This window comes from Mugil cephalus, chromosome 20, assembly GCF_022458985.1.
Source record: "Mugil cephalus isolate CIBA_MC_2020 chromosome 20, CIBA_Mcephalus_1.1, whole genome shotgun sequence".
NCBI lineage: Eukaryota > Metazoa > Chordata > Actinopteri > Mugiliformes > Mugilidae > Mugil > Mugil cephalus.
In genome coordinates, this window is record NC_061789.1 from 7991490 (window position 1) to 8013568 (window position 22079).

Below are 22079 nucleotides of genomic sequence, written 5' to 3' on the forward strand. Positions count from 1 at the left end.
TTTTGTTTATGCACAAAAATGTCTCCACCTCCTACCACCGTACATATTATTTCACCACAAAACAAGAGTGAACAAGATCTGTGGAGCTACAGTGCAGGAACATGTCGTGACTTTGATGGGCCCTTGAGCAAGAGATGTACCTTAGTACTATCCTACCAAATACTTACTGAACCATAATGGTCGCCATGACTTTATTCAACTGCACTGATATAATAATCAATGTTTCATTGATTCTACCTCTATCATTTGGAGACTTGAATCAAAGAGAGAACCTTCTGACACGTAGAGATGTTTAAAGTCTCTAAGTGACAGTAATTGAGAGATTCCAAACTTTTTTGTAAAGTTCTTAGGTTTGATATATATATCCATGTTCTGTTCCTGACGTTAAGAATGTTTTCATGAGAAGACACAAGAGTGATCTGGTTCTCCTTTTGGTTCCTGAGGAATCGTGATTTTCAGTTTTGTGAAAAGGCAACAACCCTTAACAGCTGTTTTTAACACTTCTGTGAACCACCTCTCACACAAAGGTTGTCAGCTCATTCCAAATTATATTCTGTTTTTCACAAGGCTCGATGTCACACAACGTTACTATTTGTTTTATATTTTTCTGTCACGCCAAATTTATTATTGTAGAGGGTTTCTTTTTGTTTTTGTACTAAGTTTCTCACATTGTGTCATCTTTCTCATTGATGTTATTCCCCAAGCTATTTCTGTTAGTTGCTCTGTGTTAAACTGGCACTTGGTGAGTCATGGAACCAGGCCCAGATATGGCACAGATATATTTTTTGGACCTTACTTCAATATATCAAGACATGTCAACAGCATCGTCATGCTGCTCCAGATGCTGTCACAGTATGAAGACATCAAACAGTCATTTAATATGGATAAATGACAAGCAGAGTACCACAAAGAGTACAATTTACCAGGCATTTAGACTGAGAATGAAAGACTGTGTCAGTCTTTCATTCAGATTGTTGGAAATACCCAATAAGAATCTGGTCTAATTTTTAATTACGATGACACCCATCAGAACCAATTCAATTCTCCAAAAGGATTTTCATGGCAGTCGACCTGGTCTCTCTCTGTACAGCCCCATATGCAACAACTGCAGTTCATGTGTTACGACACCTTTCCATCAGAACTGGTATTGGCTTCAGTGATTTGAGCTTCATTTGTTCCTCTGTTGGATCGGACCACATGGGACAGACTTCACTCACCATCAGAGATTTGTGGACCTGTGCACTGTGTTTGTGTTGGTAGATACCGTATGAGGTGAAAGGTTTCTGATTATTTATTGAGTTAGGGGAGTCCTCTACTCCTTCCACACGTAGGAAACCTATGTTGTATAAACTAGGATTATTGGCTGGTGATACATATATTATTTTTCCTGGACCTGAGTTGTTCATATACTTTTATTAGGCCTTTTTGTAGATGTTACAGTTAGATCTTTTGTTTATTGTTTTGTAATTTAAGGAACTTTATTAGTCAGGATATTCTTCCAACACAATCACTGTTTAAAGATTTTTCACTTATTTAATTTGACTGTAAAATAAATATTCAAATTTCCCTCTTAACTTCCTTGTGTGTTGTGTGTTTGTCCTTAAGTTCCCCAAAGGGAAGTAACATCATCAATAGCAGCCTATTCACTATCACACACACAATCAAAAGTGAATCCCCTTATCAAAGACAAAAACATCTGCATTTTCACTCATGGTGTGTTGGACAGAAGACCACATCACACACAGATGAACATTTACAGTAGAATCAATGCAGATGAGAGTCAACCAAACAAAAATGACAAAGAAATGAATCACAACAGTTTCTAATTAAAGGCTACTGGTTTATTGCTGTCATTTATTTGTATTAATGTTTTTTTTCTTTTAAAGCTTAATGTTATTTATTTGTCAAGTCAAACCAACACTTTATCATTAAGGTTTAATAACCGATGCTGCTTAACTCCAATCCCAAAGAACCCACTAAACTGATAAAATGAAAAAAAATAAAATATTGTATTGTATAAAGCATAAAAAGATTTATTTTAAACTCTTAAAATCAAAACATTTCTGGGAGATAATAGTAGCACTGTGTGATGAAACCACAACATCCCTGAATCCAACAAATGCTTAATTTTTAATCTTTCTCCACATATTTTATATATTATATATAAACTGCCTGGCCTAAAAAACAAAACGAAAAAGTTGCCATCTGGATTTAACTAAACAAATAGGTACAAACCTCCTATTGGGTAATTACTGCATGAGTGATTATCTTTCAGTTGGTAAAAACTTATTTAAGCCCAACTGATACAATGAGTAGCTTCTCTTTTCTTAAACAACCAGACAACCAAGCCACATCGAGTGGTAACACAGGTAACACATAGGTGTGTTACCTGTGTTTTCTTTGACAAAAATGAATCAGGTCAAATCCAGAGGCCTCTTGGCTTTAGTCATCTTTCCTTTTGGATGTTCAGACGGTGACCAGGTTTCTGCTCCACACAGAACAAATCTGAAACATCTCCTATAGAAACAAACAACATACGTATCATGTCAGGGATTAAAATGACTGTTAATGACATTTACAACAAAACTGTTCATAATCAAACAACATAGTATATAATTTACATTGTTTGCTACTTCTCTTCTGGTGAGCCTTCATGTCATTGTAGATTTTCTTCACCTCTCCAAGCTCGGTTGAAACATCTAAAATAAACCAAAACAATTATTGATTAATTAACATTATTTCCATTTTGTTGGTGCTCTATAAGAATGACCTCACTTTAATGTTATCCTATTACCTGGGAATGAGAAGTCATCTGTCTTGAGTGAGAGCTCAATAGCTTTCATCATGGTTGTCCTCAGTGTCTTCAGGATGTCCTCCTAATGCAGCATCAAAATCTGTATTAATTACCACTTATCAGAGGAAATACTGTGTTCAAGCTCCATTGAATCACAAATAAACTAACAGAACAGATATGCAGGGCAACATGTGTTACAATCTCATCATATTTCAAGCTATGAAATGTGTCAAACCTTCAGCTGATCCAGCTCCTCCAACATATTTGTTTTAGCATTATCAAACATTCTGCTCTTTGAATCCCGGACATGACTCTGAAGAGCCTCTTTCATGTTTTTCAGTGTGTCATCTCCACTATATGAAGCTGCTCCTGAAATAAAACAGATTTTGTTATGTTCAGTCAAATTAAATGTGTATTATAATTTTTTGTATATTATATTATTATTATTATGGTGACATTCAGTCATGATGGTCTTAACTCACGTTTGTAGCATTTTTTCATGTCTTCCTCAATAGTGGCTGTTAGACAGTTGTAGATGTTTTTCTTTTTCTCCCGGATGTATTTGTTCAATTTTGTCTTCATTAGTTCTTCCTATGAGAAAAAAAGTAAAGTGTAACAGTCTGTAAGAATAATAATAATTCATATGTCACTTTTCAATTTCAGTTTTGCTTGACATAAAATCTAGTACTGTAAATAACCAATGAACAGGTTGGTTCTAATTTTCATTCTTTACCTCTGTCTGCAGAAATATCAGCTGCAGCTCCACATCTTTGTATTTCTGAATCAGATCACTTGTGTTGAGTGAGAACCTACTGATGAGTCCGTTCAATGGTTCACATTTTCTGTCATTTCTGAAACATGTTGATGTTATTGTAATGACATAATTTGATTATTGTAGAATTTGTCTGTTCTGGACTTTTGGATTCAACAAATAGTTTTATGTCCTTATTAAACAGTTCTTACGGAAAGGTCTCCTGGAATTTGTCATCAATGCTGTTAGTCAGGTGTGAGGACAACTTCATGTTGAGATTTATTGGTGTCCTGTTCTTTTTCCCTTTCTTTTTTGGTTTGTAGATGCCATTGTTCTCAACTATACATTTCAGTGTCCTGTGGAAACCACGGCCATCCTTTTTCTGAGACCAAATAGAAAAATATATGAAACATATTCACAAGAAAAAAAAATGACTTATTTGTATTTGTAATTCCAATACATACAAAATTTAAGAAGTAATCCAGTTCTTTTGCACAACAATCTTTAGATTGTTCCACACCGGCACTGAGGCATTTTTCAAAAGCTTTGTTGGCTATTTCCATATTTATTTTGACTTGGTGAAGTTGATGGCTCATCTTTCCTTCAAGGTCTGCACACACTTCTGTTCTGTCAGCCTGAAATCACACACACACACACACACACACACACACACACACACACACACACACACACACACACACACACACACACACACACACACACAGAGAGAGAGAGAGAGAGAGTATATAGAACCTTTCCATGTTTGCAGTGAAACAGTAAAATGTGTTAAATGATTTCATTGTTCTTACCCCTTCTCTACAGCGGGCTCCTTGAATCAAAGACAGAATCCCATAAGCTCCAGACACATAGTTTAAAGTCTCTGAGTGGCAGTCATAGAGATTTTGCAAAATATTCTGAAGTTTTGGTATTTCTGTAAAGAGTAGTTTTGATAACACATATTTACATCACATTGTTTAATTTGAATTCAATAAAACCTGAATTAAATCAAACTACAGCTGTACAAATTTGAGTGTTCATAGACTGTATGGAGACTTGACCTACCAGTGTCATCTGGTTTTAGATGTCTTTTTTCTAGAAACTCTTTGGAGCTCACTGTGAACACCTCAAAGCTGTTTCTGAAGTGTTTCTGGGGAAATTTAGATTGTAATTTGAAGTCAAGCTTATACTTGTAAACAACCATAGACCTTTAGACTTTATGTAATCTGTACTCACTTTAATCTTGTTTTTGTTGTTGAATTCATTTTTTACTTCTTCTTTGACTTCTTTATTGTTTCTCAATATGCAATCAGCTGGTGATCTATAAGAAAAATATGGACATATAGAGTAGGTGACATTTCATACAGAACACTGAAACCTTAAGTGTATTCTTCTGTGACCTTTTGATTTCTCGATTCAAGAAGATTCTTTATTGTCATTATAAGAACATAACGAAATTTTGCAGAGACCCGGCTTAAAGGCACACATAAATACATGAACATTTAAATAAATATAAAAAGCACCCTTAAGTAAAAATGTAAAAAAATATGTATAATAATTTCAATGCAAGAACGTGGATGTGACTTTCGTGGATGAGAAATGCTGCATGAGAGCCAACGGTGACCATTAGGACCTGAATCCTTCAAGGCATTTCACTTATCATATCATATAAACTTGGGTTGTTTATCATATAAACAACCCAAAGTGCTTCACACGTATAAAACAAGTCCGCAGAACCCTCCTCCTTCCCACGCACACACACACTCACACAAACGCATGTGCACACACAAAAGAGTACAGGGATAGAAATAGCACCCCCTTCATGACATCCTGGGAGGCTTCTCTCCCTACGCTGCAGGACTGAGAGGTTCAGGAGGTCCTTTGTTCATCAGACTGTACAACATCACTGTTTAAATGCTTTAATGCTAATTTGTAAATTGTAAACTGTTCAACTGTATATAGTTTTTTATTTCACATAGTAATTCATATTAACATGCTAGCACAGCCCATACATATATATACTTCCACACATATCTACACATTTTATTTGCACTGTAGATTCTGGTGTTTATATTGGTGTGTTGTGTTGATGTCTGTGTATGTTTGTGTACAAGCTACTGGACACTTGAATTTCCCCCAGGGGATGAATAAAGTATTTTTCTATTCTCTATTCTATTCTAATTATGGATGTCTCATAAGCACAACAGGGTTATTTATAGGTGCACAAAGTATTGGGAAACCTTAAGCTAAAGTTTGTGGTCACGGGGCTTTTGGTATTGATCCAATAATACATTATCATACAATAGTAGTTCTTGCATTTTCTTTTCATGCTCTTGTTCATCAAATTCTCCAGTTAAATGATTTATTCAAATATGCACTTTTGGTGCTGAAGTTTACTTACTTGTCGTTAGAATAATCAATCTGATCAGACTTGGTCCAGATAAAGTGAATCTGGTGACACTCTCCTCCATTTCCCATGATGCTACTGGCACGTTCCAGGACCTGCCAGGTTTCTTTCTCTGTTGCTGGTCGACTACCGTCAGTCACAATCCACACAGTGGAACACTTTCCAACAATCTGAAAGAGTGCAGAGCATGTTTATTTTGAATAATTCATTATCAAAGCTGTGTGAAAATATTAAAATACAGTTTCAAAATAACACAGTACTTCAGCCGGGGACCTGGCCCTCACTTGCCTGCCTCCAAAACTGCACTCAGATCACGCTCTACTCTATACTGATACTTATCACAGTGAGAGCTAGGTACACCAAATACACCGAAACCAAGTTTTTATTGCACCACACCTTGGGGGACAGTGAGCCCTACATCAGGGTTGGCTGCAAGACAATAGTGTCCTGCAGTCCCTGACCCACCCCACCTTCCCCCTTTCCCTCTCCACTCTTAATGCACCACACCACATCTAGAGTCACGGTGTAGGGTTATGCTTCCATGTCCGGGACTGAGGAAGCACAGAAATGGGGACACTCTTACTTATCTCACTCATTATCCCTTGGCTCAGCTCAGGGGGCCTGGTCCTCTGCAGGTGAGTGTCTCTTGGGCTGGCGGTCTGCGGCTATACAGCGGTTGGTCAGGGTAGTTACCTACCCATGTGGTACCCATGTGCTCCTACACTGGGGTAGTGGTTGTTGGCGGCTGGGCTCCCTGACCTGACTCTGGGCCCAGGTAATGGTCTCACTCACATTTAGAGAATGCCCACGTGCATGTGTGGTGTCACCTGTCACCTTGTGCTGGGTCATTTTGAGAAGAATTGATGAGTCCCATCTGATAAGGGCTGGACTGTTCTTTCCGTCTATCACCATGTGCCCTACTGTTGACTTAGCTCCTCTACTGGGACACCCTTACCCTACTGCCTCTCTTCCACTTCCACTCATCCTTCCACATATTCTCCATCCTTTGTTCTCCCCCTCTATCCACCGAGGTGTAGCACTGCCCTCCCTGCCACAAAAGGTCACTCCACTGGTCACCTCAAACTAGATCAACAAACTAGCTCCCAGGGAGGGCCGATGATGGTCACAAACACACACTGAAGTAATAAAATATTCAGCTGCAAGAATATAACTGCATCAATCTCATATAATGTTGACACCATGTGGTGTTTAACTATGTAGACAAATGCAGAAAAAAAAAAAAAAAAGATAACACAGTACTGCAAATAAACAGCAGTACATGTGCATAAATTACCTCTTTCCACATGTCATCTCTGCTCTTGTTATAGTCTCCATTTCCAGGAAGGTCCACAAGTGTGACATGTTGGAGAAACCCCTTCTTTGGCACCTTGACAGTCACACACTTCACTAATGGCCAGTACCACATCTTACCATCTTCAACGTTTCCCTGCTTCCTTCTTGTGTAATTCACTAACTTTTTAGATAGCTCTTCAGCCTGCATTATATAAAAAAACGTAGAGCAAATCAATTTGACATATCAGCTGATTCACATAAAAATAGATCAACACACCATGAGGGAGAACTGAAACTGTTCTGAAATACTACAACTATAACTAAAATGGTAAATCATCATGGTAATCATGGTAAAGTGAACACAAAAGTTCAGTATTTAATTACCCAACCTGTCCAACAGTATGGTGAGATCTACTGAGTGAAAAGCACCTGTGATGTGACAGTGTCATTTGGTTTCTCATTGAGACTCCTGACACAAATGTATTTGTATAAAAGGAAAATTGTATTTGGGTGTCACAGAAAGTTCACTTTCATGTTATGTGGGTCTGTTAAATGTATTTTTATATACTACTTGGTGTAATTACAAATGAACTAATGGCTATGTATGGCAAAAATGCTTTTGACTAAGTTTTTTTCCTGTATCTTACTGTGTCATGTGGCAAAGTCTTTTTCTTAGATTGGAGAATTTTTCTGATGTGTTTGTGGTCCTTGAGCTCTTCATAGGTCTTTCCATGTTTCCATTCTTCTCCAAATAGTGCAGTCAACTTTTCAACAAAGTCTGAATAATCATCATCATCTTTCTTTTTCTGTTCTGTCTTAAAGGGCAAAAGTTTACACCAAGGCGACAATTCATTGTCCCAGTCCTAAAAAACAAAAACTAATTAGATCTTAGTCTCGTTAAGTGGAATGAAAAGTAACAACTTAATTCTTGCATCTACAATATAAATCTTCAATTGACTTCAAGTAAGAATGAAATATTTATAATATAATAGTTTTACCTCTTTTGTAATGAACTCAATCTCTGCCTCATACTTTGAGTTGTGCATGTTGGCCTCGACTTTAATCATGACCGTGGTACATGCACTGATGCTTCCTGTTGGCAAAAGATCTTTCTCTCCAATGATGGTATTAATCAAAGAGCTCTTTCCAGTCCCAGTTTTACCAAAGACACCGACCAGCTCCCTCTTGTTTGTCTCCAAGTCATTGATTTTTGTCCTGTTGTACAAGAGTGTGAACATCAATTAATCTGAAAAATATCTCTTGATCACTTTGTGCAGCTGTAACATGGTCATGAGTGGAACACTGAATACAGAAAACGTAATACTCACTTCAGGAAAGTATTCAGCTTTGTGTTGTCTTGTTTGTGTAGTTTCAGTTGGACACTCTCCATTATGTTTTTCACTTCAGACAGTATGACTTCTTCTGTTAGCGTAAACATAAAGAACTGTTTAGGAAGGAACCACAAACTATAGTGAAGCATATGTGAAAATGAACAGAGAGAAATAAATGTAAATACCTGAGTTGTTACGAGGTCGTTAAGCTGGTGATTCCTGTTTGATTGACTCACCATGATGGTCCAGAGGTCTCTTTGCTTAAAAAAGGAATTGTTTGGTCATTATTATCACTGCTGCCTTGTAAATGTATATGCAGTATAAATATACTATAAACATATATTATACAACTATTAAATGTCATTAATCAGATGTATGTATCTGCTTCTCACCAGTGGCACTTGTAGATGGCAAATCCTGAGAATGAATGAAAGAATGTTTCACAGACTTTCACAGGCACTTATGTTCTCATCAAATTCAAGATGAGCTTGGCAGTGTCTGGGATGTTGTAAAGTAATTAGTAGTCAGTAGGTTGTAGAGTAATGTTCACTTATTACATGTGTATAAAATCACTGTCGTTCTTACCTGAGGCAATTTAGCTTCTTCTTCAGGCTCCTGTTTACACTGCAGATAAAATACTCTCAGTTCAAGGTCATGAAAAACTTTGAGTAGACACTGACAGTATAACCTCTATCATAGATCATACATTCAATCAGCATGAAACTGTGTTTAAGTTACTTGAACAGAGGAATCATCTGTTTCCCGAGTTGTGTTTTGTTTTTCCTGACGACAAGAAAATATCAACATGTGTGGATATTTGTGGATATCAGTTTTATCTATTGTTTCTTCACTTGCACCAACATGTGTCCACATAAGAGACACCAGATGTGCAAAGTGTCTTCGCAGTGTGAAACATTACCTTTAACAGTTTGAGTCTCTCCTTAAATTTTGCTCGTGGCCCAATTTTTGGGATCAAACCATTAATATCTTGATCACTAAGGCAACAGAGACTTTCGTCATCGACATCCTCTTCTGTAACAAAAACATACACAATTTAATTTCACTTAGTTGTGCAGAAACAAGAATTATTGTCTTCTGCAGAACTGAATTTAATGAAGGACTAAAATATTCTTGCAGTTTTTTTTCCTATGTAGCACATGTTTCTTTTTGTCTTGTGTGAAATGCAGATGTTTTACTGTAAGTGTTTTTATTCTCTCTGTTCACAGACGAGAGAAGTGGCAGAATTTGTCTGTTGTGTTTCAGTTTGAGTAAATCATCTGAATATTTTATAGCGTCTGAGTCCCATCAGTATGAGTGCTAGTACTTTACCTTTAAATCTATCGATCCACTTGCTCAGACCCCATTCAGTTAGTTTGTTACGAACAAAATCCTCCATGACCAGTAACAGAAACTGAAAAACACATTGTAATGTTCTAATCAGTCACAGTGGATGGCATTTTACACAGTGATTCATTCATCTCAAAAGTTCAAACAGCTTACCTGTGGTGAACAAAGGATCAGGTGGGTGTGATAGTGCTGAGGTTACCACAGGGCAGGTGGATGTGTCTTGACTAGTGCGCATGATGAATAAAGCAACAACAATTAATGAGTAACCCCATGAGGGAAACTTGACTTTCAGTTTTGTGGAAAAGGAAACAAAAAGCAAAATCACACAGTTAAAAGCTTTGAGTTTCACTCAAATTGGTCTTGATGTTCCAAAACTGTATCCGGATCAGAATCACTGAAATACACAATGGTGGGTGGACAAAAGCAGCACATTGTGTGCGATGGTACACCTGCTGCCAGTTTTCCACAATATAATATATTCATTTGTGGATTTAGTGCATTGCAGTTACTATCAGCTTTGTTTTTTTGTTTATGCACAAAAATGTCTCCACTTGATCAGCTTATACTACCTTCCCCTCTTACCATCATACATATTATTATCCCACAAAACAAGTGTGAACAAGATCGTTTAACTGTGGAGCTACAGTGCAGGAACATGTCATGACTTTTATGGGCCCTTGAGCAAGAGTTGTACCGTAGTACTATCCTACCAAATACTTCTAGTGAACCATGGTTGTGGAAGATTAGTCTGATTAGTCTTAGTATGACTCTATTTAACAGCACTGTCCTGATTGAATAATCAATGTTTCATTGATTCTACCTCTTCTGTCATTTGGAGACTTGAATCAAAGAGATAAACTCTTAAACTCCTGACACATAGACACATTTAAAGTTTAAGAAGACTTAACGTACCGGAGTGATCTGGTTTTAGACGTCTTCCTTTTGGAAATCCATCAACTCAATGTGTACACTTTGAAGACCTTACTTTCATACTGTTGCTGCAGAAATTGGTTTTGATTTTTTTTTAAGTCATGCCTGCAGTTGTAGACAGTCTTTGAGACAAATTAATTACACTGAGGACAAAATGTTCACTGGCTGCCTGATGTGAGCTTCAATTCCTGAAGAATCATGACTTTCAGTTTTGTGAAAAGGAAACAAACCTGTTCACATTTGTATTTCCATAATACAGTACATTCAGTTGTGGCTGTAGTACATTTCAGCTACTTTGGTTTTTGTTTATGCACAAAAATGTCTCCACCTCCTACCACCGTACGTATTATTTCACCACAAAACAAGAGTGAACAAGATCTGTGGAGCTACAGTGCAGGAACATGTCGTGACTTTGATGGGCCCTTGAGCAAGAGATGTACCTTAGTACTATCCTACCAAATACTTACTGAACCATAATGGTCGCCATGACTTTATTCAACTGCACTGATGTAATAATCAATGTTTCATTGATTCTACCTCCTCTATCATTTGGAGACTTGAATCAAAGAGAGAACCTTCTGACACGTAGAGATGTTTAAAGTCTCTGAGTGACAGTAATTGAAAGATTCCAAACTTTTTTGTAAAGTTCTTAGGTTTGATATATATATCCATGTTCTGTTCCTGACGTTAAGAATGTTTTCATGAGAAGACACAAGAGTGATCTGGTTCTCCTTTTGGTTCCTGAGGAATCGTGATTTTCAGTTTTGTGAAAAGGCAACAACCCTTAACAGCTGTTTTTAACACTTCTGTGAACCACCTCTCACACAAAGGTTGTCAGCTCATTCCAAATTATATTCTGTTTTTCACAAGGTTCGATGTCACACAACGTTACTATTTGTTTTATATTTTTCTGTCATGCCAAATTTATTATTGTAGAGGGTTTCTTTTTGTTTTTGTACTAAGTTTCTCACATTGTGTGATCTTTCTCATTGATGTTATTACCCAAGCTATTTCTGTTAGTTGCTCTGTGTAAAACTGGCACTTGGTGAGTCATGGAACCAGGCCCAGATACGGCACAGATATTTTTTTTGGACCTTACTTCAATATATCCAGACTTGTCAACAGCATCGTCATGCTGCTCCAGATGCTGTCACAGTATGAAGACATCAAACAGTCATTTAATATGGATAAATGACAAGCAGAGTACCACAAAGAGTACAATTTACCAGGCATTTAGACTGAGAATGAAAGACTGTGTCAGTCTTTCATTCAGATTGTTGGAAATACCCAACAAGAATCTGGTCTAATTTTTAATTACGATTACACCCATCAGAACCAATTCAATTCTCCAAAAGGATTTTTATGGCAGTCGACCTGGTCTCTCTCTGTACAGCCCCATATGCAACAACTGCAGTTCATGTGTTACGACACCTTTCCATCAGAACTGGTATTGGCTTCAGTGATTTGAGCTTCATTTGTTCCTCTGTTGGATCGGACCACATGGGTCAGACTTCACTCACCATCAGAGATTTGTGGACCTGTGCACTGTGTTTGTGTTGGTAGATACTGTATGAGGTGGAAGGTTTCTGATTATTTATTGAGTTAGGGGTGTCCTATACTCCTTCCACAAGTAGGAAACCTATGTTGTATAAACTAGGATTATTGGCTGGTGATACATATATTATTATTTTTCCTGGACCTGAGTTGTTCATATACTTTTATTAGGCCTTTTTGCAGATGTTACAGTTAGATCTTTTGTTTATTGTTTTGTAATTTAAGGAACTTTATTATTCAAATTTCCCTCTTAACTTCCTTGTGTGTTTGTTCCCCAAAGGGAAGTAACATCATCAATAGCAGCCTATTCACTATCACACACACAATCAAATCCAACTAATCTATGCAGAATAAATGCATACATGGTTATCTGGAAGAGAGACGAACCTTGTGCAGAATTCTTCACTCCACATAATCAGTGTCTTTGCTTGAATCAAACCAATGATATCTTTTATTTACTTTTCCTAAAATGAGTTGTTACTGTTCAAATTCACAACTTCAGAGAATAATTACACAGTAACAAACATGGTTGGAAAAAATATTTGTTTCTGTCTTACAATCAAAATGTTTTAAAGCAAATTTAATCCCCTTAACAAAGACAAAAACATCTGCATTTTTACTCATGGTGTGTTGGACAGAAGACCACATCACACACAGATGAACATTTATAGTAGAATCAGTGCAGATGAGAGTCAACAAAACAAAAATGACCAAGAAATGAATCACAACAGTTTCTAATTAGAGGCTACTGGTTTATTGCTGTCATTTATTTGTATTAATGTTTTTTTCTTAGCTTAACGTTATTTATTTGTCAAGTCAAACCAACACTTTGTCATTAAGGTTTAATAACCGATGCTGCTTAACTCCAATCCCAAAGAACCCACTAAACTGATAAAATGAAAAAAATAAAATATTGTATTGTATAAAGCATAAAAAGATTTATTTTAAACTCTTAAAATCAAAATGTTTCTGGGAGATAATAGTAGCACTGTGTGATGATCCCTGAATCCAACAAATACTTATTTTTAATCTTTCTCCACATATTTTATATATTATATATAAACTGCCTGGCCTAAAAAACAAAACGAAAAAGTTGCCATCTGGATTTAACTAAACAAATAGGTACAAACCTCCAATTGGGTAATTACTGCATGAGTGATTATCTTTCAGCTGGTAAAAACTTATTTAAGCCCAACTGATGCAATGAGTAGCTTCTCTTGTCTTAAACAACCAGAAAACCAAGACACATTGAGTGGTAACACAGGTAACACACAGGTGTGTTACCTGTGTTTTCTTTGACAAAAATGAATCAGGCCAATTTCAGAGGCCTCTTGTCTTTAGTCATCTTTCCTTTTGGATGTTCAGACAGTGACCAGGCTTCTGCTCCACACAGAACGAATCTGAAACATCTCCTATAGAAACAAACATCATACGTATCATGTCAGGGATTAAAATGACTGTTAATGACATTTACAACAAAACTGTTCATAATCAAACAACATAATATATAATTTACATTGTTTGCTACTTCTCTTCTGGTGAGCCTTCATGTCATTGTAGATTTTCTTCACCTCTCCAAGCTCTGTTGAAACATCTAAAATAAACCAAAACAATTATTGATTAATTAACATTATTTCCATTTTGTTGGTGCTCTATAAGAATGACCTCACTTTAATGTTATCCTATTACCTGGGAATGAGAAGTCATCTGTCTTGAGTGAGAGCTCAATGGCTTTCATCATGGTTGTCCTCAGTGTCTTCAGGATGTCCTCCTAATGCAGCATCAAAATCTGTATTAATTACCACTTATCAGAGGAAATACTGTGTTCAAGCTCCATTGAATCACAAATAAACTAACAGAACAGATATGCAGGGCAACATGTTTTACAATCTCATCATATTTCAAGCTATGAAATGTGACAAACCTTCAGCTGATCCAGCTGCTCCAACATATTTGTTTTAGCATTATCAAACATTCTGCTCTTTGAATCCCGGACATGACTCTGAAGAGCCTCTTTCATTTTTTTCAGTGTGTCATCTCCACTATATGAAGCTGCTCCTGAAATAAAACAGATTTTGTTATGTTCAGTCAAATTAAATGTGTATTATAATTTTTTGTATATTATATTATTATTATTATGGTGACATTCAGTCATGATGGTCTTAACTCACGTTTGTAGCATTTTTTCATGTCTTCCTCAATAGTGGCTGTAAGACTGTTGTAGATGTTTTTCTTTTTCTCCCGGATGTCTTTGTTCAATTTTGTCTTCATTAGTTCTTCCTATGAGAAAAAAAGTAAAGTGTAACAGTCTGTAAGAATAATAATAATTCATATGTCACTTTTCAATTTCAGTTTTGCTTGACATAAAATCTAGTACTGTAAATAACCAATGAACAGGTTGGTTCTAATTTTCATTCTTTACCTCTGTCTGCAGAAATATCAGCTGCAGCTCCACATCTTTGTATTTCTGAATCAGATCACTTGTGTTGAGTGAGAACCTACTGATGAGTCCGTTCAATGGTTCACATTTTCTGTCATTTCTGAAACATGTTGATGTTATTGTAACGACATAATTTGATCATTGTAGAATTTGTCTGTTCTGGACTTTTGGATTCAACAAATAGTTTTATGTCCTTATTAAACAGTTCTTACGGAAAGGTCTCCTGGAATTTGTCATCAATGCTGTCAGTCAGGTGTGAGGACAACTTCATGTTGAGATTTATTGGTGTCCTGTTCTTTTTCCCTTTCTTTTTTGGTTTGTAGATGCCATTGTTCTCAACTATACATTTCAGTGTCCTGTGGAAACCACGGCCATCCTTTTTCTGAGACCAAATAGAAAAATATATGAAACATATTCACAAGAAAAAAAAATGACTTATTTGTATTTGTAATTCCAATACATACAAAATTTAAGAAGTAATCCAGCTCTTTTGCACAACGATCTTTAGATTGTTCCACACCGGCACTGAGGCATTTTTCAAAAGCTTTGTTGGCTATTTCCATATTTATTTTGACTTCGTGAAGTTGATGGCTCATCTTTCCTTCAAGGTCCGCACACACTTCTGTTCTGTCAGCCTGAAATCACACACACACACACACACACAGAGAGAGAGAGAGAGAGAGAGAGAGAGAGAGAGTATATACAACCTTTCCATGTTTGCAGTGAAACAGTAAAATGTGTTAAATGATTTCATTGTTCTTACCCCTTCTCTACAGCGGGCTCCTTGAATCAAAGACAGAATCCCATAAGCTCCAGACACATAGTTCCAAGTCTCTGAGTGGCAGTCATAGAGATTTTGCAAAATATTCTGAAGTTTTGGTATTTCTGTAAAGAGTAGTTTTGATAACACATATTTACATCACATTGTTTAATTTGAATTCAATAAAACCTGAATTAAATCAAACTACAGCTGTACAAATTTGAGTGTTCATAGACTGTATGGAGACTTGACCTACCAGTGTCATCTGGTTTTAGATGTCTTTTTTCTAGAAACTCTTTGGAGCTCACTGTGAACACCTCAAAGCTGTTTTTGAAGTGTTTCTGGGGAAATTTAGATTGTAATTTGAAGTCAAGCTTATACTTGTAAACAACCATAGACCTTTAGACTTTATGTAATCTGTACTCACTTTAATCTTGTTTTTGTTGTTGAATTCATTTTTTACTTCTTCTTTGACTTCTTTATTGTTTCTCAATATGCAATCAGCTGGTGATCTATAAGAAAAATATGGACATATAGAGTAGGTGACATTTCATACAGAACACTGAAACCTTAAGTGTATTCTTCTGTGACCTTTTGATTTCTCGATTCAAGAAGATTCTTTATTGTCATTATAAGAACATAACGAAATTTTGCAGAGACCCGGCTTAAAGGCACACATAAATACATGAACATTTAAATAAATATAAAAAGCACCCTTAAGTAAAAATGTAAAAAAATATGTAGAATAATTTCAATGCAAGAACGTGGATGTGACTTTCGTGGATGAGAAATGCTGCATGAGAGCCAACGGTGACCATTAGGACCTGAATCCTTCAAGGCATTTCACTTATCATATCATATAAACTTGGGTTGTTTATCATATAAACAACCCAAAGTGCTTCACACGTATAAAACAAGTCCGCAGAACCCTCCTCCTTCCCACGCACACACACACTCACACAAACGCATGTGCACACACAAAAGAGTACAGGGATAGAAAGAGCACCCCCTTCATGACATCCTGGGAGGCTTCTCTCCCTACGCTGCAGGACTGAGAGGTTCAGGAGGTCCTTTGTTCATCAGACTGTAAAACATCACTGTTTAAATGCTTTAATGCTAATTTGTAAATTGTAAACTGTTCAACTGTATATAGTTTTTTATTTCACATAGTAATTCATATTAACATGCTAGCGCAGCCCATACATATATATACTTCCACACATATCTACACATTTTATTTGCACTGTAGATTCTGGTGTTTATATTGGTGTGTTGTGTTGATGTCTGTGTATGTTTGTGTACAAGCTACTGGACACTTGAATTTCCCCCAGGGGATGAATAAAGTATTTTTCTATTCTCTATTCTATTCTAATTATGGATGTCTCATAAGCACAACAGGGTTATTTATAGGTGCACAAAGTATTGGGAAACCTTAAGCTAAAGTTTGTGGTCACGGGGCTTTTGGTATTGATCCAATAATACATTATCATACAATAGTAGTTCTTGCATTTTCTTTTCATGCTCTTGTTCATCAAATTCTCCAGTTAAATGATTTATTCAAATATGCACTTTTGGTGCTGAAGTTTACTTACTTGTCGTTAGAATAATCAATCTGATCAGACTTGGTCCAGATAAAGTGAATCTGGTGACACTCTCCTCCATTTCCCATGATGCTACTGGCACGTTCCAGGACCTGCCAGGTTTCTTTCTCTGTTGCTGGTCGACTACCGTCAGTCACAATCCACACAGTGGAACACTTTCCAACAATCTGAAAGAGTGCAGAGCATGTTTATTTTGAATAATTCATTATCAAAGCTGTGTGAAAATATTAAAATACAGTTTCAAAATAACACAGTACTTCAGCCGGGGACCTGGCCCTCACTTGCCTGCCTCCAAAACTGCACTCAGATCACGCTCTACTCTATACTGATACTTATCACAGTGAGAGCTAGGTACACCAAATACACCGAAACCAAGTTTTTATTGCACCACACCTTGGGGGACAGTGAGCCCTACATCAGGGTTGGCTGCAAGACAATAGTGTCCTGCAGTCCCTGACCCACCCCACCTTCCCCCTTTCCCTCTCCACTCTTAATGCACCACACCACATCTAGAGTCACGGTGTAGGGTTATGCTTCCATGTCCGGGACTGAGGAAGCACAGAAATGGGGACACTCTTACTTATCTCACTCATTATCCCTTGGCTCAGCTCAGGGGGCCTGGTCCTCTGCAGGTGAGTGTCTCTTGGGCTGGCGGTCTGCGGCTATACAGCAGTTGGTCAGGGTAGTTACCTACCCATGTGGTACCCATGTGCTCCTACACTGGGGTAGTGGTTGTTGGCGGCTGGGCTCCCTGACCTGACTCTGGGCCCAGGTAATGGTCTCACTCACATTTAGAGAATGCCCACGTGCATGTGTGGTGTCACCTGTCACCTTGTGCTGGGTCATTTTGAGAAGAATTGATGAGTCCCATCTGATAAGGGCTGGACTGTTCTTTCCGTCTATCACCATGTGCCCTACTGTTGACTTAGCTCCTCTACTGGGACACCCTTACCCTACTGCCTCTCTTCCACTTCCACTCATCCTTCCACATATTCTCCATCCTTTGTTCTCCCCCTCTATCCACCGAGGTGTAGCACTGCCCTCCCTGCCACAAAAGGTCACTCCACTGGTCACCTCAAACTAGATCAACAAACTAGCTCCCAGGGAGGGCCGATGATGGTCACAAACACACACTGAAGTAATAAAATATTCAGCTGCAAGAATATAACTGCATCAATCTCATATAATGTTGACACCATGTGGTGTTTAACTATGTAGACAAATGCAGAAAAAAAAAAAAAAAAGATAACACAGTACTGCACATAAACAGCAGTACATGTGCATAAATTACCTCTTTCCACATGTCATCTCTGCTCTTGTTATAGTCTCCATTTCCAGGAAGGTCCACAAGTGTGACATGTTGGAGAAACCCCTTCTTTGGCACCTTGACAGTCACACACTTCACTAATGGCCAGTACCACATCTTACCATCTTCAACGTTTCCCTGCTTCCTTCTTGTGTAATTCACTAACTTTTTAGATAGCTCTTCAGCCCGCATTATATAAAAAAACACGTAGAGCAAATCAATTTGACATATCAGCTGATTCACATAAAAATAGATCAACACACCATGAGGGAGAACTGAAACTGTTCTGAAATACTACAACTATAACTAAAATGGTAAATCATCATGGTAATCATGGTAAAGTGAACACAAAAGTTCAGTATTTAATTACCCAACCTGTCCAACAGTATGGTGAGATCTACTGAGTGAAAAGCACCTGTGATGTGACAGTGTCATTTGGTTTCTCATTGAGACTCCTGACACAAATGTATTTGTATAAAAGGAAAATTGTATTTGGGTGTCACAGAAAGTTCACTTTCATGTTATGTGGGTCTGTTAAATGTATTTTTATATACTACTTGGTGTAATTACAAATGAACTAATGGCTATGTGTGGCAAAAATACTTTTGACAAAGTTTATTTAAAAAAAAAATTCTGTATCTTACTGTGTCATGTGACAAAGTCCTTTTCTTAGACTGGAGAATGTCTGTGATATGTCTGTGGTCCTTATAGGTCTTCATAGGTCTTTCCATGTTTCCATTCTTCTCCAAATAGTGCAGTCAACTTTTCAACAAAGTCTGAATAATCATCATCATCTTTCTTTTTCTGTTCTGTCTTAAAGGGCAAAAGTTTACACCAAGGCGACAATTCATTGTCCCAGTCCTAAAAAACAAAAACTAATTAGATCTTAGTCTCGTTAAGTGGAATGAAAAGTAACAACTTAATTCTTGCATCTACAATATAAATCTTCAATTGACTTCAAGTAAGAATGAAATATTTATAATATAATAGTTTTACCTCTTTTGTAATGAACTCAATCTCTGCCTCATACTTTGAGTTGTGCATGTTGGCCTCGACTTTAATCATGACCGTGGTACATGCACTGATGCTTCCTGTTGGCAAAAGATCCTTCTCTCAATGATGGTATTAATCAAAGAGCTCTTTCCAGTCCCAGTTTTACCAAAGACACCGACCAGCTCCCTCTTGTTTGTCTCCAAGTCATTGATTTTTGTCCTGTTGTACAAGAGTGTGAACATCAATTAATCTGAAAAATATCTCTTGATCTCTTTGTGCAGCTGTAACATGGTCATGAGTGGAACACTGAATACAGAAAACGTAATACTCACTTCAGGAAAGTATTCAGCTTTGTGTTGTCTTGTTTGTGTAGTTTCAGTTGGACACTCTCCATTATGTTTTTCACTTCAGACAGTATGACTTCTTCTGTTAGCGTAAACATAAAGAACTGTTTAGGAAGGAACCACAAACTATAGTGAAGCATATGTGAAAATGAACAGAGAGAAATAAATGTAAATACCTGAGTTGTTACGAGGTCGTTAAGCTGGTGATTCCTGTTTGATTGACTCACCATGATGGTCCAGAGGTCTCTTTGCTTAAAAAAGGAATTGTTTGGTCATTATTATCACTGCTGCCTTGTAAATGTATATGCAGTATAAATATACTATAAACATATATTATACAACTATTAAATGTCATAAATCAGATGTATGTATCTGCTTCTCACCAGTGGCACTTGTAGATGGCAAATCCTGAGAATGGACAGAAATGAATAATTGACTCAAGAAATATGCTTAATTATACAAGAAATTGTTTATTCACACAAGCTTAGAAAGTGCAATGTTCTGGAACATATACTGTATGTTTCACAGACTTTCACAGGCACTTATGTTCTCATCAAATTCAAGATGAGCTTGGCAGTGTCTGGGATGTTGTAAAGTAATTAGTAGTCAGTAGGTTGTAGAGTAATGTTCACTTATTGTGTATAAAATCACTGTCGTTCTTACCTGAGGCAATTTAGATTCTTCTTCAGGCTCCTGTTTACACTGCAGATAAAATACTCTCAGTTCAAGGTCATGAAAAACTTTGAGTAGACACTGACAGTATAACCTCTATCATAGATCATACATTCAATCAGCATGAAACTGTGTTTAACTTACTTGAACAGAGGAATCATCTGTTTCCCGAGTTGTGTTTTGTTTTTCCTGATGACAAGAAAATGTCAACATGTGTGGATATTTGTGGATATCAGTTTTATCTACTGTTTCTTCACTTGCACCAACATGCGTCCACATAAGAGACACCAGATGTGCAAAATGTCTTCACAGTGTGAAACGTTACCTTTAACAGTTTAAGTCTCTCCTTAAATTTTGCTCGTGGCCCAATTTTTGGGATCAAATCATTAATATCTTGATCACTAAGGCAATAGAGATTTTCTTCATCAACATCTTCTTCTGTAACAAAAACATACACAATTTAATTTCACTTAGTTGTGCAGAAACAAGAGTTATCGTCTTCTGCAGAACTGAATTTAATGAAGGACTAAAATATTTTTAGAGTTTTTTTCTATGTAGCACATGTTTATTTTTGTTTTGTGTGAAATGCAGTTGTTTTACTCTAAGTGTTTTTATTCTCTCTGTTCACAGACGAGAGAAGTGGCAGAATTTGTCTATAGATTAGTAGAAGTTGTGTTTCAGTTTGAGTAAATCATCTGAATATTTCATAGCGTCTGTGTCCCACCAGTATGAGTGCTAATACTTTACCTTCAAATCTATCAATCCACTTGCTCAGACCCCATTCAGTTAGTTTGTTACGAACAAAATCATCCATGACCAGTAACAGAAACTGAAAAACACATTGTAATGTTCTAATCAGTCACACCAGATGGCATTTTACACAGTGATTCATTCATCTCAAAAGATCAAACAGCTTACCTGTTACTGACGGTGATGCAGACAAGAGTTCAAGGTACGTTGATAGAGAGGACTGAACTCAACAGGGAGGAAAAATCATCAGGTTAGAGGAGACATGGATGAAGATAAAATCACACAGTTATCAAAAAAATTTATTAAACTGGAAATCCAAATCTAAAAAACTGCTTCTCAGTTGGAACAACAGACCATCTGACAGAGAGTCAGTGGAATCAGACCTGTTCATATAGAGACTGATCAGGAAATGATGAACAGGATCAGGTGGGCGTGGTAGTGCTGAGGTTACCACAGGGCAGGTGGATGTGTCTTGACTAGTGCGTATGACAAGGAAAGCATCAACAGTTAATGAGTAACCCCATGAGGGAAACTTGACTTTCAGTTTTGTGAAAAAGGAAACAAAAGCGAAATCACACACAAAACAAAACAAAAAACCAACAAACAAAAAAAAAACGTATTACTCAAACTAGTCTTGATGTTTCAAAACTGTATCACGATCAGAATCAGTCAGAAAAAATATTTTTTATCCCTGAGGGGCTATTGAGAGGACAAAAAACGGGACATAAAATTAAAGAGCAAGAGAAGAAATACACAATGGTGGATGGACAAAAGCAGCACATTGTGTGTAACGGTAAACCTGCTGCCAG

The 22079-nt window shown here is 37.0% G+C and overlaps 1 protein-coding gene and 1 pseudogene across 1 annotated transcript; both read right to left on the reverse strand.

Moving 5' to 3' along the window:
* Positions 1–2446: 2446 nt before the first annotated feature.
* LOC124997835 (nuclear GTPase SLIP-GC-like) lies at positions 2447–9180 on the reverse strand. Its single transcript, XM_047571844.1, has 18 exons — positions 9159–9180; positions 8966–8990; positions 8759–8833; positions 8571–8664; positions 8241–8457; positions 7890–8105; positions 7244–7444; positions 5944–6119; positions 4779–4863; positions 4608–4692; positions 4355–4476; positions 3758–3936; positions 3528–3645; positions 3277–3385; positions 3030–3163; positions 2795–2876; positions 2634–2699; positions 2447–2517 (listed from the first exon to the last, which is right to left on the reverse strand). Exons 4-18 carry the CDS (start codon positions 8630–8632, stop codon positions 2447–2449), a joined length of 1923 nt encoding a protein of 640 aa, XP_047427800.1. The 5' UTR covers positions 8633–8664; positions 8759–8833; positions 8966–8990; positions 9159–9180.
* Positions 9181–11980: 2800 nt separating this feature from the next.
* On the reverse strand, positions 11981–21539 carry LOC124997836 (annotated as a pseudogene).
* Positions 21540–22079: the final 540 nt, after the last annotated feature.